This window comes from Pinus tabuliformis, chromosome 8 (assembly GCF_031772625.1).
Source record: "Pinus tabuliformis cultivar Carrire ecotype Pingquan chromosome 8, CPIR1, whole genome shotgun sequence".
In the NCBI taxonomy this organism is placed as follows: Eukaryota; Viridiplantae; Streptophyta; class Pinopsida; order Pinales; family Pinaceae; genus Pinus; species Pinus tabuliformis.
The window spans coordinates 847289540-847314545 of record NC_142294.1 but is presented as its reverse complement, the minus strand read 5'-3'; the positions used below and the strand labels follow the sequence as shown (position 1 = coordinate 847314545).

Below are 25006 nucleotides of genomic sequence, written 5' to 3'. Positions count from 1 at the left end.
TAATAAATAGTAATTAATTTAATTTATGATTAACAATTAAAGTAGAATTAATTATCAGATAATTAGAGTTTAATTTAGGATTAAAGCTTTTAATTAAAATTCTGATTTTTAGCCGAGCAACAGAAATTCCAGAATTATGCCAAATTTGACTCATCAACTTTGGAAGCTCATAGATTGAATTTACTTGGCCAAATGAGGCCCAGAACGACTCATTGGAAAGATAAAATCAAAGAGAACATTTCTGAAGAGGTTTCACTAACAAATTTAATCATTTATTGGGTCGAAAATCAGGCAGAAGATCAAACTCTGAATTTTTAAAACAAAATCAATTTTGTGAGTTCTATTTTCTGCATTTTCATTTGTCCAAGCCTCTTCTGAATGCAGATCTATTCGTCAATGATATCCTTGGCCAATTAAACCATCCCAGGCATCAATAGAAAGCTTATATTTTATTTTCAATTATTTAATTAATTGCATTTGATTGGATTTGTTTTAATACCAGAAATGGCATTTTGATTTTATGGTTGCATCTTAATTTATTTTGATTTCTTTTTGCAGAAAAATAGTAGAAGAGATATGGAGAGAAGGATCTCAATCAATGAGAATGCTCCAACAATTAAAGATGGGAATTTTGAGCAAATAAAATTGATTGGGCAGATTTTTCTTCAACAAACTTTCCTCTCAAAAATACCTTTGAAAATATTATAAATGGCAGATTGCAGAATGTAATTAAGGGTTGCTCTCCTCTGCAATTCTGGAATTCTAAAAGCACTTTTGTAATAAGGATTTAGAATTGTAGGTGGGAGGAGTGGAATCTCAGATCTGGAAATTATTGAGGTTTTTCTTTTACATTCTGAGTTATGTATAATGAACAAAGTTTGCACTATTGTAGCTCTGGTTTTTTAAAGCAGAAGCTTAGGCATTGTAAAGGACTATTAGAGACCGGAGCTGGAGAAATGGATTCAATAAATTGGTATTTTGAATACTATTATTTTAAATGTTGGTTTCATTTTATGATAACAGAATTGTGTCAATTTACTTACATATTTGTGCACTTTTGTCGATATGGGTAATTTGTCTCTATTTTATGTTATTATTTATCTCTGCTCTTATGGGCTGAATTCTGATTTCTGAGTAACTATTTACTCATAAATCTGTCTTTTAATACTGGTTTAATAAATAGTGATATGTTGAGAACTTTTTCCGCATATTATTGTTTAATAATTCAAGTTACTGATTAAATTATCAAAATCATTCTGCGAACTTTTTCTTGAGTGTTGTTGATTGATTATTTCAGTTAAGAGGTCTTAATAGGATGTGTTTCAGTATCCATAATGTCAATTAATTTAACTACTTCATTAATTTGATATTCATTATGAACAAGACATATTTAAATCCCAATACTTTAAATCTCTTGTTGTTGGTTGGGTTAGATCTATATCTGCCTAATTGAGATAGGATTAAGATAGTTTTTTTTGCTTTGCATCTAAGAATAAGTTTGCATTTAGATTAATTTCTACATTCTTTTAAGTCCTCTTCCCAAAGAGGCAAACTTTAGTAGTGGATTCGCTGAGCCCTAAATCAGCTTAAGGATCACTTTCTTGCCTGCTCAGCAAGAGGGTTGATCTGATGTCTCTTCTCCATTGATGAATGAAAGTCATATTTTAAAGCCATTGGAGATTGAGAGAAGGTAACTGGACCTAGTTGAACCAATCGGAACCACCATTCCAAACGGAAAAGGAGTTGCTTTAAGGTTCGGACCGGGTGGTCATCCCCCATGTTGTAGCTGTTAGCAGCTAAATCTGCCTTACGCTGAAGGAAGGAAAAATTCAGGGTAACCACAAACCACGCTCAGTCTGGTAGCTAGCCCTACCAGAACAGGAGAGGGCTTTCTCCGAGTCACGCTCAGTGAATAGATAAGCAAAACGGTCTGAGATGACTTACCGTGAAATATTGATCTTAGGCTAGTAAGTGAAAGGGATACAAGAAACAATTTTTATGAATGACCGAGCTTCTGGGATGGTATGGGACCAACGGTCAGCAAAGAATAGAGAATTTAATACAAAGGCACAGATTATTCCGTGAGGCAAGGCAGGTGGAAAATGTAGCAATTTAGTTTGAAGTAACGCGGAATGAGTAGATTGCTGAAGAGAGTGAAAAGGGCATGGTTACATGAATCCTTTTCAACAAAAGAAAAACACTGAACATGAAATTTTCCCACAGGCAGAGCAATGAAATTGAATTCTACCTAATCTCACTCAGAAAATTTCACTGGAAATGAACATGAAATGAATCATGAGACATAACGAAATACATATGAAAACATAAGAGACACATTTGCTACACTCACAACCACAAGAATCTCATGAAACAGAGCCGCTGCCTTTCATTAATTCTCTGTCAAAATATACAATGCAGAAACAAAGTTTCTTTCCCACAGTCTCCCAGAAGTTACAAGCCAACCAACCATTTGCAAATAACTTGCATACAATATATAGAATGTGTAAGGAAGAGATAGAACGCCCAAAGGTTGGGGAGTTACTCGAATCATTACAAAATGGAGATGAAGAGCCAACCATCAGCTATAGGTGCAGCGCTACAAACATGACATTTGGCTTGGGTGACCATTTGCCTTCCTTCACCACTTGGATAGAAGCCAATCTGGAGAAAAAATACTCTAAATGCAGCCTTTGGTGCCAAAAAACCGAAGTGTAGATGAGCAGGCCCACTTGGAGAAGTTGCGAACCGAAATTTCACGAAACGGAAGCAAATTTGGCAATTTTTCCTCTGTGCGCCGCGCTACTTTGGGGCCTGTTTTGGGGCACTTGCAGGTGTCCAAAATGTGCCCAAGTGGGCTTGTTGGAAAGCCTGTCCTGTCTACTTTCTAACCCCATTGGAATTTTTGAATTTGGTGCTCATTTGCCCCTCCAAATCTTCATTCTTCCAAGACTGCTTCCTGTGTGTCAAAAAAGGGGCAGAGAGGCCATTTTTGGGTGTTTTTTGACCTTTTGGAGACTCATATCTTGCCAAAATTTCTTGTCCGGACACCAGTAGTTGTGATTTTCCATGTTGAATCCAAAAATGCAAACCATTCCTCATTTGGAACTCTAGATTTTTAGCGCCGCGCCACAGGCAGAAAAAACCTGTGTTTTGCCCAAAAATTTGTCATGTCACCAAAAATTCCCCAAATTCCTTGAAATTTGGGCTGGAGGTTCTCTATGGAGTGCTATGATGTGCCAAGGAAGCCTCAGCCAAGATTTGAAGCCGATCTTGCTCTTTTGCCTCTTTTGCCTTTCTTGTTGCTTTCCTCAATTTCGCCTTCAAGCTCCTTATCCGGGCCCTTGCACTCATATTTCGTGTCCTGTAATGATAAGCCATGTGTCTCAGCAAGGCAAGGTCCTGATCGGCCTTGTCCAACAGCCTCTCCAAGTGCATGTTCATGATCTCGAGATGGGCCTCCCGATCCTCATTGATCTCCTGCTCCAATGATGTGGGCTGAACTCTTCTCCTTGGAGCAGCTTGGCGATGCTCACGAATGTTTTGTAGCTCCATGATCATTCGCTGATCCTCAAGCTGTTTGTTCCTCTGCTCCAGATATTTCATGTTCCATTTGGCTCTTTCTAAATCAATGGACAAGTCTTCAATCTCTGATTGCTGCTCCTGGATGATCTCTCTAAGCTCTGCATCTGTCGGTTCTATATCTGTCTCATCATCATGAAGGAGAACGAATTTGGTCTCTCGTTCACCTGGTGGCCCTTCCTCCTGCACTGGCTCCTTACCCTTGCCCTGCTCATGTGATGCTGATGTCGGAAGCGAGGCCCCTTCCACCCCAGGTGGAGATAACACTCGCTTTGCTGCTGCAAACAAAGGTCTACTGCCTTTCTAATAGGTGATGTATACTGGCATAGTGGCAGTCTCATGGCGCTCATACTGATGAGATGGACCACCTATCTCATGCTCTGCCTCTGATACTCCCTGTGGAGCGATGAAGAAGTCACAGGAGATGAAGTCTTCCCAAGCAATACCCTGCAATCCCAACTGATGATCCACTAAAATCCGGATAAGAGCAAAGTGATAAACAATGTTGAGCTGTTGCTGAGGGGTTTTATGCTGCATGAAATTTTTCATCCTCTCAATGTTCCCACAAATGAAAAATGGGAGGTTCATCATCTGCACCCTGGTAAAGTGCATGAGCAACCTGATGTGATAGGCATAAAGGCGAGAAAACCTCCCCTCACAACTGAAGTACTTCATGATCAATTTCATGAGCGGAGCATACTCATCTCTCAAAAATCTGAATGGGAAAACTCTCTTGAGCTGACGCAAACAACTGGCCTTAATGTAAGGCTCATAATGATGCCTCTCCACCTTCTTCTTCTTATGCCACTGTTCTCCAACATTTGGTATGCCTGTTGCCACTGATATGGCTTCGAGTGTCAATGTGAAAGTGCCCCAGCCAAGATAGACTGACCTCCATGTAGGTGAAGTGCAAAAAGACGGGCCAACTCATGATGAACTCTGACATTTGCCACCCTCTGACAAAATTCAAAACATGCTAAGTGCTGGAAACAAGACATAGCAAGAGGGCATGCCTGCAACTCAGTGAGGGTGTTTGGCTCATCTCTAACATGTTTGCCACTCCGGTGATGCCTCCTGGGGTCCTGTTCTCCTGAAGTTGTATCACTGTGGGTCTCCACCTCATACTCTGATGAACCCTCAGAAGCCATGATTGTTGTTTATAAACTGTATTTAGGTTGCCCCTTTGATGATCGTGAAGCTGGAGGTTGTTTTGATAATCTGCCACCAAGGGGACAATTAAACAAGGGAGTATTAGGAGGGGAATGATGAAATGGGAACAGGGGTTATAGGGAGAATTTGTTAGGGACTTGGGAGGAGTTTGGGTATTGTGTTGATGGGGTAGGGTTTGGGGTTTTGTGTTGACCGAATAGTGGAGGGATAGGGGAGAGGGTTTGGTAGTAATTTAGGGCAGGGGTTTTAGGAAAAATGATAAAGGGAGGATGGGAAAAATGATAGGTGAGGGGAAAAAGGTGAGTGGAGTGAAACCTTGGCACTAACAACACATTTTAACAACCCTAGCCATCATTTTCTTGGTGATTTCTTATGGTTGACTTTATGCATTTTGGTGACATTCAAACATCTCTATAAACACCATATCATTGATAAAATTTGATGAACAAGTGATGTCATAAGGCCTACCTCTCGATTTGATAGCATTCACCAAAATTTGGAAGTGTTTGGGCACTGTTTTTGGTCCTTGTCTATGTGCGTCGCGCGCAAAGCCCAGTGCGTCGCGCCCTTAGAAAAATTAAACTGTGGGCAGGCTGCGTGTGCGCCGCGCCCTCTGTGTGCGCCGCGCTCCTAGGTATATGCGCCGCGCCCTCTAAAACCACCTCCAACTCACTCAAACGCTCACAATTTCACACTCACACCTTTGCAACGTCTCTCCAAGGCTTGTAATAGCACAATGCCCTTGATTTGGATGAAAACATGTATATATAGCCTTGGAAGAGATGGGTTTAATTTTTGCTTCCTTGAAAACCCATTTTTCTAATGTTGTGTTTTGCACTTTTTTCACTGACTTTAAAACACACTAATTTTCACTTTCCCTTTGAAATTTTGGCTCAAATGATGAAATTTTCGGCACTCTTTGCAGGGACTGTATGACAGGACATTTGGCCATGGAAACCATGACTGCATCTGAAAAAATCAACTGGCGACTTTTTTGGAAAATTTTGTCATAAATGACACTGTTTGACTTTTCTTCAAAACAGAGTTTTGAAGAAGAGTCGAAGTCTATCCACATGACGATGAAGCTCTCTGAACCATAGCTGTGTAAGGGCCTCCCTCTGGCCTGCATGGCTTTACTGAACATGTTTCAAAGACCAAATTGATGAATTCCTAGACCTAAACGTAGAAAATGACTTTTGTCCTTTAAAGGACCAGACCTTGACTGTCATGGACTTTGGTGATTATTGACAAAAGCCCTGAGCCAGCAGGAGACAGACATGAGGGGGAATGACTACCATGACCTTCTCCGTCAGATTATGGCATGCTCCTAGCGGAATGCAGCTGAGTGAATGGAGCGGGACACCTAAAAATGAAATGCATAAAGAGTTTTGATCTTTGACGGAGGACTGACCAGACCGACTCTAATAGTAGCAATGATTTTCGAGGCTTCAACACAATCTCAGTCACTTCGTCCCACAAACTATCAGAAAATACTATGTTTTCACAAACATTGCTTCTGGTTTTGTGCTATCTTTCCAGAATACCCATTGTTGGCTACAAAACATTCTTCTCAAAGCTTGGTAATCATACAAAAGGCTTTGGAGGGAAAGAAAGTTTGTAGCAAACCATATGATAGCTGGGTGACTAAGCTCACCCTGTGTGAATTCCCTCATAAGGTTCAACACCTAAGCATGATTATAAATATACTTGGTAATACGCTTGCATTCTTGCACAATGTCTTGCACCCACTCCAACTTCCCAATGTCCTCTAGCATCAAGTCTATGCAATGGGTAGCGCATGGAGTCCAAAAAATGGTGGGATATTTGGCACAAAGCAACCTTCCAGCTGCCACATAATTTCTTGCATTGTTCGTGATTACTTGGACAACATTTGCAACCCCAACTTCCTCCACCACATCAGCCAACAATGAAAAAATCAAATGTGCATCTTTTACATTTGCAAATGCATCAATGGATTTTAGGAACATGGTTCCTTTAGGGCAAGCTACAACAAAATTTATTATTGTTCTACCCCTTTGATTTGTCCACGCATCAGAGATAAGTGTACAACCTGTAAATTTCCATGAGCTTTTAATGCTCTCCAATTGTTCCTTGACACACTCAAGCTCCTCATCTAGCTCTTTCCCCCTAAGTGCATTATAAGTTGGGGCTTTGTATCCAAGGCCAGCACATGCAATGACATCCACCATGGGCTGATAAAAATAAGACTTTGCATAGTTGAATGAACATTGTTATGGTACCAAAACCTCCTCATTGCCATATCTACCTCATTCTCCTTCTTATCATTGAAACTGTCCAAGGTTGGTTGAGACCCTGGAGTTGTACGAGGACTGAAGAAAAAAGAGGTTATACTCTTGTTTGCCATAGCAGTTGAAGAGGAGTTACTAATACCTGGACTTTGAAACTGTGTTTCACTCTGAGATGAAGATCTACCTATCCCAACAATCTCATCCTTCCTTCTTGCCCTCTTAGAACTTGCTTCTTTAATGGCTTCCAAAGCAGTTATTGGAATTTCTAAGTCTGACACGTTAAAAACCCTTCATGCACTTCACTGATTTATTCCTACCTACTTGTTCTGTTAATTAACAAGTTATTTACCATGTAAATATTGGCAATAAATACAAGTACATGCTCAACACATTACAGATTATCAACTGAAGGAAATAGAAACAAGCACACAAGTGACACCATAGTTTTTGTACTAATATCCCCGGAAAAAAACCCAATGCAGGAAAACCGGTGCAGCTATCTAAAGGTTTGATTTATTAAGCAGTTTCAAAATACAACTTGGGTGCCAAATCCGACTCAACCAACAGAGAAAAATTTCGGCAGTAGTACCTCTCTACTCGGAAGCAAATATTCCGGCTGAAGCCCGAGATAAACACTCTGGAAGCTCCACAACTCCAATCTACCCCACGAAACCCCAGCGTCAGCCTCTAGGGACTGCATCAGCCTCTCTCTGGCCCAGCTTTAGCCCAGCGTCACTCTAGCTTGGCCTGCATCAGCCTCTGGAGGCACTGCGTCAGCCTTCTGGCCCTCTACATCACCCACGCTGGCCCTCTGAGGCACTACGCAACGCCTGGATGCCTTTGCATGAGCCCTGGCTGGCTCTTCGTGAACCCTTGGCTGCTTTTGTGTCCCTCTCTCCAGCTACTGCGTTGATCCTCCCGGTGTTATCTCTGCCTCTCTGCTTCTGTATTCACTGCTCCTCAACTGCAACTTTGATCACTCTCTCAACTTTCTCAGCAAACCTAACCCCAGAAAGTCGAAATCTTGATCTCTTGGTGTGTTCTCCAAGTGACCCTCAAGCCTCCTCTTATACTTTTCTCGTTGACAAATCAACGGCCGAGATTAAGTCCCTAATCAACCGCTAAAAGATTAGATCTAGCTTGATCCATGACTTTTGGACTATTCTAACACAGTTTTATATTAATTCAAATTAATATTTTATTTTCCCTAAGTTTAGACTTAGGGACTCTATTAAAAACATTAATTATTTTAATATCTCCCAAACCGTTTAGAATCTGCCCAAACCCTTTCTGGGTATTGAGAATCTCATGTGCCTTAGCCTCTCCACCAATTTTCGTGGCTAGAGCACATCTGATGCTACCCCAAATCAACACTCCCTCTCAGCAAGGACTGTGCTCTAGTAATACTCCTCACTGAGCATCACCCTGATCATCCGGTGTCAGTCCCTATGATGATGCTAGGGCTGCTGCCCAACATCCTTTACACTGCTGCATCCTGTACTGCTACCCATGGCCTTGCCACTGCCACTGTTGCATCTGTACGGCAACTCCCTCTACATGCGTGTTGCTGCCCATGGCCCTACCACTGCCACTGCTGCATCTGCACTGCGACTCCTCTCATCATGCTGCATCGTGTTGCCCATAGCACTACCACTGCTAACTACCGCACTGCAACTCAGTTACTGAGAAGTAAGTAACTGATCTCCCAACTTTGACATCTCCGTCAAGCTAGAGACACCCTCAATGCTAAAACTCCCTCTGTCGCTGACAAGTGCTCCCTCTCTAACCTCTGCGCTGCTGCAACAACTCCATGCATCTCGCATCGTTGCACACCTTTCTATGCCATCTTGCACTGGTGCAACACTCCCGTGCTTCTTGCATTGTTGCCTCCCGCTACCCTGGGAATCCTACACTGTAGCTCCCTCTGTCGCTCCATCTGCATCCGTCTCTACTGAAATCCGCCAGTACTACTACTCTTCGAGGCTCCCGTAGCAAGGTCTAATCCAAGAGGCTAGGTACCTCAAGGATCCTGCCCCTCATCACCTGTAGTCCATCTGACTATAGCTCAATGTCTCCCCACTTCCGCTCAAGTGGCGTGTGTGCACTCATTACACAGTCATCGTTTGTCTCCACTTCCTTCTCTGCCCTTTGCTGGCGCAGCCTTGGTCTCGGAGGCCTCTCCCTTGCTCTTCTTCATTAGACACTGAATCGCATAATGACCCAGCTCCCCACAGTGGAAGCATTTGACCTTGGAGAGGTCCTTCTTCTTCTGTTTCTCCTGCTTTCCCTCGGATGCTAGGGCAGCATCCACCTCCTCCTCCTTCTTGACTATGATCCCCTTGTCGTTGCTTCCCGCCTTGCTCAGCCTTCTAATCTCTTCTTGGCGAAGGGCAACCCACATTTCTTCCCAATCTGGAAGGGTTGCCCTGCCCAGTATGCTCTAAACAAACACCTCCTACTCTTCTGAGACTGTGTTCAGGGCTGTTCTCACCATCAATTCTTGAACCGGAGTAGCCCCTATGGAAGTCAGTTGATCCCGGATCTCCTTCAGTCGACCGAAGAAGGGATCAATCTATTCTCCCTTCTGCATCTGGTATGATCGCAACTAATTTTCTAGTAACATCCTTCTCTGCACAGAAGTATGTTGGTACAATTTCTTTAGGGCCTCCCACATCTCATTTGTCGTTTCTTTTTCGGCAATATGTGGTACTACATGGTCCTTGACCCCGTCAAGGATGATGCTCTTGGGCCTCGCCATTGCCTCCTCATACTTGTCATTATCAGTTGGGTCAACTGGGATAGCTATCATCCTTAAGGCGAAGTGCTTGACTCGATTCTTGTCTAGAACGGATAGGATTCTGGCCTTCGAGACTACTAAGTTTGAGGCTCCATCCAGTCTGTCCTGGTCTCTTACCACGTTCACTGCCATCTCGTTGCTCCTCTACTTCCCTCCTGGAAGTTCTCGGTGTGACTCCCTCTGAGCCTCGATTTCCCTCCTAGAAACCCTTCTGCCAATGTCGAGATGCCCCCACTTCGATCCTTAGTGCCGCTGCACCACTGATCCGGATTTCTTGGCTAGAAACCCTCGATAGCAACTCCCTCCTCCTTGGTCTTGCCCTGTTAGGTACTGTTCTGACTACTGTACCCCACCAGCTCCACTTTGCAACTTACCCGCAACCTCCTAAACCCCAGCAAATTGAAGGTTAGAGCTCCTAGGCAATGTTGCCCGAAGCGGGGACGAAACGGGGACGTTTTCTGGAAGCGGGGACGCGGAAGCGTCATTTTCCAAAAATCTAGGAAGCGAAGCGTCTGCGAAAGCATCTACTATATATATATATATATATATATTTATATTTTTTTTGCATTTATACTCAAAACAAACATCCCAAATACCAAATTACTTGTAGAAGACATGAAAACATGCATATTTTTGCATAAATCAAGATAGATATAGCATCCATTGTACATTAATGATTAATTATTCGAGCATCAACCGTTTAGATGCATCAACCATCTAGAATCTAGATTTTTCTCCTCTTGTTTAGCCTTTGCCTCTACCTCGATTGTCTAGGGATATTAGTCAACATTGCCCAATTTTGATCAAACTACCTAATTCAAGACTTAAAATATGGTAGAAAAAGCTTAACATGCTTGATCGATGATTTTGACTTGATTGAAAGGTAATTTTTTGCTAAGGGCATGACAAAAGAGTTCAACAATTAACACCACCAACACTAGGGTACATATAGGGCTTGGTGCTCTTGATTAAATGCTAATCGCATACCTTCATACTTGATATAACCTAATGAAATGCCACAATCCCATTGATCCTGGATTCCTAAAAACTGTTAAGTCTGCTGAATTTTGAATAGGATATGAAATTCTATTTTCTCCATATGAAGTCCAATGAGGTTGGAACCACTCTCAAACATCCTGAGCCATTTCATGGTAATGTTAAAAATTTAAGTAAAAGGATGAAAATGAAAAATAAAGGAGAATGTCACTTTTACTTTAAGAATTTAACATTACCATGAGGGAGCATCTGCTATATTTATATTTTTTTTATATTTTTTTTGCCTTCATTCCTCACCCTAACCCAAGGTGGACCCACCCCCAATAAGCAAACTCACCAAAACAAACAAACAAACAAAAAAACCATTTTCTTAGGCCGCGCGGCGCACTTTTCCGAAGAGCGTACGCAATTCGGCCTCCGAAGCGTCGCGCTTCGTACGGTTGAAGAGCCGTACGAAACGCGTTTCGGAATTTTGGAAGCACGTTTCGGGAGGCGCTTCCTGGACGCATCCGTACGGTCCGTGCTTCAGGGGTTAGATCTGGTGGGGGGACATTCCTGCAACATTGCTCCTAGGCTCTGCGCAATCCCAGCACTAGCTAATCAATGTCCTCATCCAACTACGTTAGCCCTCTTGGCCTTTGCGTGGCTCTGCGTGAGCCTGTCTTTCCCTCCCTTAGCCTCTGCGTTGCCTCTTCCTGGCTCAATCTTGATGACGCAGGCACTGCGTCACCCCTTCCTTGCTGCTACTCTGCTAGGAACAGCTTCTGTCACTCGGGACAGCTGTTTTCTACTGCTGCTGCTCTACTCGGCTGATGTCCTCAGTTCTCTTATGATCTGCAACCACCCTCTGATACCATGTTGGAATTTCTAAGTCTGACACGTAGAAACCCTTCATGCACTTTATTGATTTATTCCTACCTACTTGTTCTGTTAATTAACAAGTTATTTACCATGTAAATATTGGAAATAAATACAAGTACATGCTCAACACATTACAGATCATCAACTGAAGGAAATAGAAACAAGCACACAAGTGACACCGTTGTTTTTGGACTAATGTCCCCGGAAAAACCCAATGCGGGAAAACCAATGCAGCTATCTAAGGATTTGATTTATTAAGCAGTTTCAAAATACAATCTGGGTGCCAAATCTAGCTCACCCAATAGAGAAAAATCTTGGCAATAGTACCTCTCTACTCGGAAGCAGATATTCCGGCCGAAGCCCCAGATAAACACTCCGGCAGCTCCACAACTCCAATCTTCCCCACGAAACCCCAGCGTCAACCTCTAAGGACTGCGTCAGCCTCTCTCTGGCCCAGCATTAGCCCAGCGTCACTCTGGCTTGGCCTGCGTCAGCCCTCTGGCCCTCTACGTCACCCACGCTGGTCCTCTGAGGCACTGCGCAGCTCCTGGCTGCCTCTGCGTGAGCCCTGGCTGGCTCTTCATGAACCCTTGGCTGCTTTTATGTCCCTCTCTCTGGCTACTGCGTTGATCCTCCCGATGTTATCTTTGCCTCTCTGCTTCTATATTCATTGCCCCTCAGCTACAACTCCGATCACTCTCAACTTTCTCAGCAAACCCAACCCCAGAAAGTCGAAATCTTGATCTCTTGGTGTGTTCTCCAAGTGACCCTCAAGCCTCCTCTTATACTTTTCTCGTTGACAAATCAACGGCCGAGATTAAGTCCCTAATCAACGGCTAAGATTAGATCTAGCTTGATCCATGACATTTGGACCATTCTAACACAGTTTTATATTAATTCACATTAATATTTTATTTTCCCTAAGTTTAGACTTAAGGACTCCATTAAAAATATTCATTATTTTAATATCTCCCAACCTGTTTAGAATCTGCCCAAACCCTTTCTGGGTATTGGAGACCTCATGTGCCTTAGCCTCTTCACCAATTTTTCGTGGCTAGAGCACATCCGATGCTACCCCAAATCAACAGCAGCTACCATTTCAGTAGTGACTTCATCAGGGCAACTTTCACGACATCCCACACCATGCCCAGGAATTCTAGCTAGGTGGTATTTCAACCTGTTTATGCCTGCATACATTGTGGCATTGCAATAATTGCACTTGATATTGTGGTCATTACCAAGAATAATTCGTTGACCATGTGCCCATGCCGAATCACGAAACTGTCTGAAACCCTTTGGTGGCATGGTAACAAAATCCGGAAGAAAATAAAAATAAAAATAAAAAATAAAAAATAAAAATAAAAAAAAATCGGTTTTAAAAATTTTTTTTGGTTTTGAATTTTTTTTTAATTTGCAAATTTTTTTGGTTGGGTGGCTGAGAAACTCAGCCACATAGCGGCCCTGTGTGGCTGAGTTTCTCAAACACACAGCAGCCCTATGTGGGTGAGAAACTCAGCCACACAGGGCCGCTGTGTGGCTGAGAAAATCAGCGACCTGTGGGTGAGAAACTCAAACACACAGGGCCACGGTGTCGCTAATTTTCTCACCCACAGGCATTCCCAATCAAAAAAAAAAATTGCAAACATAAAAAAAATAAAAACAAAAATAAATACATGGAAAACATTCTAACTAGGTTCATGAAGCCTACCTGAAGCTTAGTCTGATCCGATGAAGCCTCCTTTAGCCTCCTCCAACAGCTCCTTCACGCTCCTTTAGCTTCACTCTCAAGTTTCAACACTCACACAAATTAGCCAAACACTCAAATGACAAGTGAATGAGAAATAGAAGGGAGAGAGGTGCTTATAAAGTTTTTTTCCCTCCAATTTCCCTTTTCCTCCACCTCATTTCCAAAAAAGAAAAATTAATAAAAAGGAAAAAACGAATTTTTGGACAGTTTGGGGGTTTTGCTGCCCGAAGGGTCTTATAGGGGTCCGATGGGAGTCTTATAGGCTACCCGCGGGTCTTATAAGGGTAAACAGGTCTTGTACAAAACTCGTCGGGTAAGGGTAAAGAACGCGAGTTTAATGAGCGTCACCCTCCTCCCTTCTGACCCGTTCTTACCTGCGGGTTTAATAAGGGTGGTGCTTCACTGATCTCAACTCCTACTTCGGTGGACTTTGAGTGCCACCCTAGGGGAGCTTTGCTACATTCTTGGAGCTGTTCTGGAGGGATTTCATAGGAATATTTGAGCTATTGAGGAGCAGGCAGGGCACAATAAGGGACCACGCATTCTTGTGGGGAGTGAGCTTCATTACAGTGTGGGTTCCGAGAATTTAGAGGCATATTATCTTGGTACCTAGCAGTTTTTTTGTAGCGGGTTGAAGGTTTGGTCGAGTGGATTACATACAGGCCGAAATTCTTCTTCCTGGGCCAGCGTAGAAGTGGTTTGGCTAGGCCTGCGTAGCCATTAGAGGATTACATTGATTGTGGAGGCTTGAACCGGAGTTGGGGCTATAAAATTACAAGGGGGGCATAAGCATAATTCTTGGAGGTATTCTCAGCGAATTTTGGAGAGCTTTAGCAACTATTCTTCAGGAAATACAAATTACCCAGTGTTAGAGGGTGCTCACATTATTTGGGGTCAATTTTGGAAGGTTGGAATTAGGCCCAACCCTTTCTAGGTTTTTCTCGGTTTATCGACGAGTGGCCAAGACTAATTTGGCTAAATTTTTTGAGCACTCTAAGGCTCAAACAGGTGTCTCTTTCCAGCCAGCAGTTGTTGGTAATTTTCTCCATTTTGTGGGTTTTCTGGTTTGAAGGATTAGGACTAATTCCTTTCTGGGTCCTGTGGGTAAAATTAAGAGGAAGCAACAGCAACAATTTCAGGGCAAACCGAGCATTCTGGCAGGGGATTCGAACCATTTTCAGGTAGCAACAATGGCACAATTTCTAGCAGCGTAGAGGCAGTTTGGGGGCCAAAATTTCTACTCCTGGGAGCGTCTTTTTCATCTTGTGTTTGCTTCAACTTGCTTACGCAAGCCCAAGTGCACTTGTTCCTAATTATTGTACTCCCATTTCTACCAGAATTAATAAAATGGCTCAGCTTATTCACCCAGTTTCTTGGTGTTTTTGATGGTTCATGCTTAATTGTGATTTTATTTGCTATAGCCTAGTTCATGTGTCTGTTATTAGCTGTAAATTTCAATTTGGAACATTACAGATATCTTCTACATGCCTGGACACAAAGCTTATGTAGAGACACATGTCTAAGCTACAATTTTAACAATCCCTGTTGGCAAAGAAGGTGTTCTGCACCACCCCCAACTTGTCCCTAAAGAATATCATCGAGGCCTTCGCGAGGATGCCTGTAACCTGCTCATCTGTGGGTACATATTGCAGCTTCACTGTGTCTTTATGCACACAATCCAAGATGAAGTGGTACCTGATCTCTATGTGCGTCGACCTATCATGAAACACTCAATTTTCCAAGAGCTTGATGCAGCTTGGATTGTCACAATGTATCACAATCAAGTCCAACTCCTAATCAAATAGCCCCATGAGTAACTTTCGAAGCCAAATGGCCTCACATGATGCCAAACTTACTGCCATGCACTCAGCCTCAACAAAACTCAATACAACTGACTTATGTTTCCCACTGAACCAAGAAACAGCTCCAAACCCCAAGCTGAAATAGCAACATGAAGTATTTTTCCTGTCAACCATGTTGCCTGCTCAGTCAACATTTGAATAACCCACTAGCTTCACTCCATCTCCCTGGACATAACTCAACCCATACTCCATCGTACCATGCAGATACTTGAGTATGTGTTTCACTGCCACCTAGTGCACTCGCTTTGGCTCAACCATAAATTGACTAAGTGTATTGACAGCAAAACATATATCTAGTTTGGTGTTGACCAAATACATAAGAGAGCCAATCAGTTGCCTATATAAAGTGGGGTCCACTGCCTCTGACTTGGAAGCATCAATTTTCTTCCAATTGGTCACCATTGGCATAGCCATGGGCATACAGTCTTGCATCCCGAATTGCTTCAAAATCTTCACAACATACTTCCCCTAACCAAGGAAGATCTGCCCATCCCTCTACCACACCTCTAGCACCAAAAGCAATGCATCAACCTCATATCCTTCATCTTGAACTCCAAAGCAAGATCTTGCTTCTCTAAGCTTGTAAGAAACAAGTCATCTACATATAACACAAGAATGAGTGGCTCTCCCTTGACCAATATGTAGTACAAGTTTGAGTCAACATCACTCTTGGTGAAGCCCATCCCCAGCAAATAGTTGTCTATCTTGGAATACCACGCACATGGTGCTTGCTTGAGTTTGTACAACGCTCTCTTCAACCTGCAAATATGGGAATCCCTCCCATGCACCTCAAAGCCCTTTTGTTGCTCTATATAGACATCCTCCTTAATCACAAATTAAGAAATGTCGTCTTGACGTCCATCTGATCGATCTTCCAATCCATCTCTACAGCAACGGAAATCACGACCCTGATGGAGGAATACCTGGTTATAGGGTCGAATGTCTCATCATAGTCAACTCCCTCTCTCTGAGAGAACCCCTTAGCCATGAACTGGGCTTTGAACTTCTCAACACTGCCATCAACAACATGTTTGATCTTATAGATCCACCTAGATCCCACCACTAATTTCCCTTCAGGCCATGGCACAACCTCCCATACATCATTCTTCATGATGGAAGAATACTCTTCCACCATGGCATCCCTCCACACCTACTACTCAAATGCCTCCTGAAAATTGGAAGGCTCAGCCTCAATCAACTCGCTCATAAGAGCCATGTAACTGGAAAAATTTTGTGGTGATCTACTCTCCCTGACTGAAGTCCTAGGAGCATCCACCTACTCCTAAGCTTCCCTTAAGGTATGCTCTGCCCATTTCAACCTCTTCATCCTAGAAGTCTTAGCCTGGCTGAATGGATCACCTTGCTTCTCCTCATGCTTATGCTGCTTGTCCTGCACACAAGTTTGTGGTCTTGCAATTTGTAATGGTTGTCTCCCTTCTTCCTTTGGTGCTTCCTGCTCCTGAACCTTTGCTACAGCTGGCACTAAGCCACAAGACTTTCTGAAAGCCCTATCCTCCTCAAATTTCACATCCCTCCACACCACTGTCTTCCTGAGTGCAGGAATGTAGACTTTGTAAGCCTTTGAGGTCTCGTTGTATCCAACAAAGATACCCTTCTCTACAATAGGCTTGAGCTTCATCCTCTTTTCTGATCGAACGTGACAATAAACGAAGCACCCAAAAATGCGAAGATGCCCATCCTCTAGTTTCTTCCCTGTGAATGCCTCTTTAGGGTTCATCCTCCCCAACACCTTGTGTGGACTCCTGTTTTGCAAATAAATTGTTGTGTTGCACGCTTCTGCCCATAAGAACTTAGGCAAATCCTGATCATGCAGCAGTGCTTTCGCTACCCCAACAATGGCCCTCTTCTTCCTCTCTGATACTCCATTTTAATGTGGGTTATCTAGAACTATCAACTCCCTCTTAATTTCAGAATCTACACAAAATTCCTTGAAGGCATTCAAGTCGTAATCGCCTCCATTGTCAGATCTAAGAACCCTGACCTTTCTCCCAGTTTGGTTCTCTACAAGAGCTTTAAACTCTTGGAACCAATTGAAGACGTCGACCTTGGTCTTCATAAAATAGATCTAGGTTTTCCTGGAATGGTCATCTATGAAGATAACATAGTAGTTGAACCCTCTAGTAGACATGGCTAACATGGGCCAACATACATCTGAATGGATCAACTCCAAGATCCCCTTAGATCTGCTATCCTTGCAGGGAAACACGGTCTTGGTGTACTTGCCCATGGCACCATGCTAATTTGTAGTGAAATCAAGGAGCCCAGTCACAACCTCCCTAAGCACTTTGAGTGCTCCACAATGCAACTGTGCCATTCTCCTATGCCATAGCTCCCCCAAGTCATGGTTGTTGTTGTTGTCACCAAAGCTTTGGTTGGCTCAAACTAAAATTTGTACAACTTGTTCCTTCTCACTCCAAGCACCTTTGTTGTGTTGAAGTTGGAACCCTTGGGACAAATATACACCTTTCCATCTCAAAAAATCACCACATAACCCTTGTCCTCCAAGGTTGAAATAGAAATCAGATTCTTCGTCAAACCTGGAACATGCAGCATATCCTTCACTAGTAAAGGCTTCTTGGACTCCCTCTGAAACTTAATAGTTCCACTACCTGCTAGCATGTACTTGGCATTGTCACCAAGCTCAATGTGGAAGTCCAAACTATGCTCCTTCAAACTGGTAAAGTAGTCATGCACTCTAGTCATGCAATATGATGTACCACTATCAACATACCACACGTTGGTGGCCATTGAACTAGAGAGACACGTGATGAGTGAGAACTCATCCTCAAATTTAGTTGCAAACTCGTCCATCTCAACTATAGCAACAACCTGCTTCTTTTGTTTTCCCTTTTTCTTGTTAGGGAACTGGCTGGCAAAATGCCCTAGCTAGTGGCAAGCAAAGCATTTCACTTTGCTAGCATCAAACTTCTTTTTATTGCCCTTCGAGGTAGCTCCTTCAGTGGAGCCTTTCTTGGCCTTTCCCTTGCCCTTAGAGGTTAGGGCTAGGTTCTCTTCCTCCTATGCGAAATCATCCCACAGCCTTTCCCAGGTGGGAAGATGCTCTCGTCCCATGATGCATTTTACAAATACATCCCACTGCTTTGTAAAGTCATTCAAGGCTATATGTACCAATTCAAATTCAAGGACTTTCTCCTACAATTGCCATCTCATCTCACACCTGCATAAGCCTAGTAAGGTAGGAACCCATGTTCTCTCCCTTGGGCATCCTGGTGCCATAGAGCTCATCCTTTAGCACCATCTTTTGGTTCTGGTTGTCACTCTCGTATAGTTTGGTGAGTGCATCCCTCATCTCTTTGGTAGTCTTTCTCTTAGAAAGATGGGGAATCAAGTGATCTTTCACCCTATTCAAGATGATCCTTTGTGCCCTTACTTCTTTCACCTCATGGAGATCTCGGGCAACAAGATCTAATACTAGCAAAACCACTGTGTAGTTAGCAAAGCTCCACAACTTGTTCTCCTTCAAACCAGTTGTGATCCAGACTTTCCACTGAAGATGGTTTGAGGCTCCTTCTAACTTGTCTTCATACCTGACACCGGTTGCCATGGTAAATCAAACCATTGAGTAATTGTTTGCTGAAAACCCTAGAAAGACCACAAAACCCTTTAAGATGGAACCTGTGCAACACTTGAATTTCTTTCAGAAGCTTTGCTCTGATACCATATTAGTTTCTCTAAACAAGACAGCCCATTCTCTCAGTGGCTCGAACTTCCTTCTTCTCACCCAAATCAGCACTCTTCTCTCTCACTCGACATGATCTCTAATGTGTGTTTTACCCACTCATTCTAGCAATTTATAATTTCTCTCATAACTCTATTTCCTCCTTGAGATCTTCAAAGAAAAGATCAAAGGCCAAAATGTTATCTTATAACTTTGTTTGATTTTGTCAAATGGAAATACTAATTTCCAAAGCTATAAAATTTAAAAATCTGAGTTACGAAGCCAATAATAACTAATTATATTAATTATCATGGTTTTACTAAATTTGGACTTAGGAAGAATTAAAAAATGCCAAAATAAGTAAATTTTCAAGATATCTTCTACATGTATGGACACAAGGCCTATGCAAAGACACATATCCGAGCTACAATTTTAACATCATGGCCTTGCAAGAAAACTAAGTACAATGAGGCCCAAGTCTTGCTCAAACTTTGCACACTTGATGTGAAATGTGGGACTATCAAATAAGATCAGATAATTTTATTAATGTCTGACAAATGGATACAAAATAGGTCACTAGGAATTAAAAATTTATCCAATGTGGGGGTACAAAAGTAACTCCTAGGTAATGCTGAAAACAAGAAAAATAAAGTGCCAGAAAAAGTGCAGCATGAATAAGTGTCCAGCTAAGCTAATTGTTAGGTCTAACAAAAAAATATATAACAATATCATAGGTGCATTAATACAATGTGAGGGTCTAACACTGGGAAACAAGACACCTTGGTGCTGATCGAGAAAGAGAGAGAGATAGGGATGATGTCAAGGGCTCCTAGTCTTGATAACCAAGGGAAGAGGGGTGATTATGGCCAGGCTTGCTATAGGAGTTGTCAAGCACAATAATGAGATCCTATTGTACAATCCTTTGGGAGAGAAACATAAGACTGAGGGAGCCCTGCTCTCCCACCATCAAGAATTACGGATAGAAACTCAACTACTTTGTTAAAGCTGATCAATAACCTGACAAGTGGGAGGTGCCCTACGCTGGATTCAACTAGAGCTGATCTGACTATCACTGTGATGTTGTATGGCTTGACACATGGTCCAACACCTCAGAATTGACCTAGAGGGTATCAGTCAACCACCATTGGGGGACTGAGGGGATACTTGAGATCTCACAACCCTATGTTCTAAAATACTCTGAAGATTTGTCGACATCTTGTTGTCACAATATAATGAAGTGACATGAATTAAATTATAATTTAGTTCCCTTTTTTAGGTTTTTGGGTGTTTTTCCTCGTTTTTCATTTTCATCAACTTTTTATGGGTAAGAGACAGAATCTCTATCAATTATTCAAAATGGATATGTCCCATATGCTATACAGATATGTGTTCAATTAGTATCTAAGCCATATCTATACGGACCCCGGAGAGACGATGAATATGGTACTATATAATCAATGTGCACCATGATCTCCTCCCCTATTACATAATCTCTCCAATGTTTCGATGCTTGCACAATTGCTTACATCTCTCTATCAGAGGTCAGTTACCTAATCACCACAACAGAAAATATCTCCAACTCAAATATCATTGGCCTAGCTTGTTGGGCAAATCATGGCTCCAGTGTACTAGCCTTCACATCAAATAGCAATTAAGGTCAAGGATGTTGGCCTACCTTGTTGGGCAATCATGGCTCCAGTGTACTAGCCTTCACTTCAAATAGCAATTAAGGTCAAGGATGTTGAAGGATGTTGAATTGTGCATGCCGCAAATATCAAAAAGCTCACTTGTATAAAGTGTTTTACTGTGCTATTGCAACAAACTGGAAAAACTTAGGTACACTTTGCTTAAATTTTTGAAATCTAGTTTTTGCTAATATATCCATTACCAATTTCTGCCAGAGCAAGTAACATTTGTAATTGTTTCTGTATTATCCGATTGGCCTGTATTGTTTACATGTGTTTATCTAGAAGCAAAGGCTTCACTTTTGCAGAGAACTGACTTAGGGAATTCCTGCACAGCTGATGCAATGTTCAAACTAGCAAGTTTCCAGAGTGCTTTCATTTAAACTGGAAAATTAGCTTCTGTGAAGATGTAAAAACAACAAGATGAATATTCTGTCTGGAAAATCACCTTATCAGAGTGAGATGGGCAGCACATTCTCGAACAATTGCGTAGATCAAGCTTGTCTGAAACAGATTTTACATGGTTATAAAATAGTTAAACGGAAAACAAAACAGTTAATAACTTGAAATAAACACAAATTCATTCAGAGAGGATTCATACCTTGCCAGTGCCTGGAGGCCCATATAACAGTAAACCCTTAGGCCACTGCAGGCAGGGGAAATAACTACTGTTAATTAATGAAAAATATTCATGTAGGTATAAAACCGTCACATGCAAACCACATTGAGAAAGCGTAATACAAAAGACTATTGTGAAGAATTTGTTTACCCTTAACCCCAGAATGGTTGCTTCTCTTGAATAGAGAAGCGGCCATAACAAAAGCTCCCTCAGCCCCTGCAATGCTTTTCGATTGCCTGCAATGGCTTCTTCTGCCTTCCAACCATCCCCTTCAGCTTTTTCTGTCACTGTCATTTCAAGCATACCGAACAAATTAAAACACTGTCACCCTTTGTCCGGGGATGTCGGTCTAGCAGATTCGCTGTTCACGAAGGTTGGAAAATCAGATGCGAGGGCATAAACTGTCGTGACCTGGTAGAATGTTGTGCGCCGTTAGAGGGGCCTCCAACCGACAAAGGTTATGGTCACTCCTGGATCGACGCAAATTACATGAAGAAGAGTGTTGGGTGACGGTCCTCGCCGATTTGATTTCAATTGCGACTGCAATAGGAATTTAGAACCATCATTAACACAAAGACAAAACTTTTAAATATTTTCGAAGTTATGAAGTTGGAATTTTGAACCATCGTTAACACTTTAATAAAATAAAAATATATATAGTATTTTTTAACTGTGAGGAAAAAATAATTGTACTTTGAGAAATTCAATGCCGAACCTACGTTGATTTAAAATATATATTTTTTTTATTTTTATTATATATTTTTATTTTATTTTATTTTAATTTTATGTAATTTTATTGAATCATATTTTTGTTTTAAATAATTTAATTAAACTTAATTATGGTTGAATTTAAACCATATAATATTATATCATTATAGCTTCTCGATATTTGTTGATTTTATTTATAATATATACTAATTAAGTCGAAGGTTTTTCATGTTGAGGTTTTATCTCACGACACTATTCATTCATCATCCCTAATAGAATCTAAACAAGTGTCCCTCTCTCTCTTTATCGTTCACACGTTTGCAATCTCCACGTTGGATTGGTCTCGCTGAGTTATAAATAATACATTGAGTGACATTTTCGGCATTTCTTTGCACATCAATGCAAATACTAGTATAATTATTAGTTAATAAAGTTTTGAAAAAAAATATATTATATATAATTTGAAAATTTTGAAATATAGAATTAAACCTAAGCATTGTTGAATTTAAATCATATGACATTATATCTATATATTGCAAGAGTTGGTAATGTTTAAATGTAATACACAGATGAAAACAACAAATTTTACAATTAAAACTTATATAAATACATATTTTGTGATTCATAGATTAAATTTTGTGTATATTCAAATAAGTAAACTTCAACAATTTGGTTACTCAATCATTCAATTATTCTTCTTCCTAAAGTATTTTTCTTGTTCCATAGAAGACTTACAAGGCAATGATTCAAAGCAAGAAACCATGAGAGACAATCTAGAGAAATGTTATTGGAACCGAATTGGTGACCAAATCGGAAAACCTTGTGGATGGGGAACTAGTCAGAACCATTAAAAAAACTGAACCAAAAACACATATAATATTCAAATTTTAAAGAAAAACAAATGTATTCATGTGCATCCATATGAATTCAAACCATTTGTACACAAATGAGCAAAAGTTCTCATTTATATAGCATGTAAGAGTGCACATAACTAAAATAGCATCTATTGCAATTCATCTTTGAACCGAAAATACATTAACAATAGGCTATAGATGGCCTTTAGCATCGAAAAAAATCATGCTACAAAATATACCTACATATCATCAAAATCATTGCCTATATTGGGATCTTTGTCATCAATATAACCCTATAAACATTAAAATAAGAGAAAAACATAGCATGTCAAATCCATATTTTGTTTAAGTGATGGGTACATTTTTAGTAGTCATGTTAGAGAAGTTCAACAACCAATGTCACTAACATCAAAGTACATAGAGGGATTAGTACTCCTTATTAAATACTAGTTCCATACCCTCGTACATGACAAAATCCAATGGAAACGTTGCAATCTCCCCAATCCTCAAATCTTGAAAAATGTTAAGTCTACTAGATTTTGAGTGAGATATAAAATTCTACTTTCTCCATATGAAAACCAGTGAGATTGGAACCACTCTCAAACATCCTAATTCATTTCATGCTAATGTTAAAAATTTAAATAAAATGATGAATTTAGCATTACCATCAATTGCATAGCAATACTATGACCATATGTTTGAATATTAGGTTGAGGGCCATAGGTGTTAAGTTTGCCTAGGGGAGAATTAGAAATGGGCCAACCAAATGAAAAAATAAATAAAACGAGATTTTTTTTTAGTAGGCCCACGTAGGTACAGACCACACAAAATCGGTCCTGAACTGGTTGGTTTGATGAAATAGGTCGGTTTGGTACTTAACCATACTAGTTTTGGGCCCAAATCGATCAGACCAATCGATTTCATCACTTCCGGTTTGATTATAATAACACTGATCTATGGTGAACTCATGGTGCTTAAGAGGAATCTAGTTTGTGTAATTTTTAGGTGTTCTAATGGTCTTTGCAAACAACAAGAGAAAACAACAATGAATGGTATAACCCAAACTAGCAACTAGGGAAAACAGAGAAATATTGGAGACAAAGAACTAGTGAGTAAGGGAACATCCACTCGACTTAGGGAGTATTCATGTTACAATTGCAAATTCCTAATTTCTTGCAGAGCAAGAAGATCTATCTAACCTACAATTTGAGGCATTTTACTGGTCCTCACAAGCATAGAAAGCAAACAATAGTGAATGGTAAAAGCCAAACTAGCAACTATGGAAATTACACAATTAAAGCAAACACAAAACCAATGACAAAGGGAATATCTGCTCCGTTGAGGAAGTATTCACACTACATCTACAAAACCTTAATTTCTTACAGAGCAAGAAGAACTATATAAGTTGGAGATTTACTAATCAAACCAATGGATTTATATGTATATCTAAGATTTTTCGTTTAAGACCTTCCAAAGAACAATGGAACAAAATATTTTCATAGCTATCACAATCAATTAGTAACTCTATGTTATGTCGTATTCACAAAATATTTGGTGCACATTGGACAACTATACCATATTCACGGAATATTTGGCACACCCTGGACTATAAAATTCTTCAAGTAATTGAATATTTATTTGTACATGCACAGATTATTAAAAGCATGAGGTTGATTATATATGCAAATTATTAAGATGAAGTCAATATGAGTTGTTGAATGTAGGATGGTTCAAAGAAGTGGAAGTCGTTGAGCTATAAAAGCAAAGGGACAATGAGGAATTGATGGATTGTTTGGAGGATCCTTGGAAAGGAATGAGAACAAACTACATTTTCTAGTCTCATTGGTTTTACCATTAAAACCTCTATTTGGTAAGTACTTGGACCATTCACAAGAATTGGTTTCTGCAGATTTTGGGTAAGGTTGGGGCTTTCTTCTAATCCTAAATCCTTCAAGGTCACATTTTCTAGTCACACTAGATTTACCATTATATCCTCATTTGATAAGTACTCATACCATTCACAATAATTGTTTTATGCAGAATTAGGGTAAGGGGTAGGGCTTTATCCTAATCCTAAATCCTCCAAGGTCACATTAATGGTGAGCCCTATCATGTCTAAACTTGTAACTATCCATTCTTCGTAAGGGAATCCCTAACC

The 25006-nt window shown here is 40.9% G+C and overlaps 1 protein-coding gene across 4 annotated transcripts in view; it reads right to left on the bottom strand.

Annotated features, from left to right (window-relative positions):
• The window catches only part of CDC48B (cell division cycle 48B), a 287793-nt gene extending 265921 nt beyond the window's left edge, over positions 1-21872 (bottom strand). Inside the window, exons 1-3 of one of the 4 annotated variants that reach the window (XM_089372954.1) lie at positions 21437-21872; positions 21269-21313; positions 21116-21171 (exon numbers count right to left, since the gene is read on the bottom strand). In XM_089372954.1, the coding sequence (XP_089229080.1) occupies positions 21116-21171; positions 21269-21313; positions 21437-21589 (254 nt within the window). In that variant the 5' untranslated portion in view covers positions 21590-21872. The remainder of the gene's footprint in view (positions 1-21115; positions 21172-21268; positions 21314-21436) is intronic. The other 3 variants (XM_089372953.1, XM_089372955.1, XM_089372952.1) reach the window with 3 other exon arrangements.
• Between the last annotated feature and the right edge of the window lie 3134 nt (positions 21873-25006).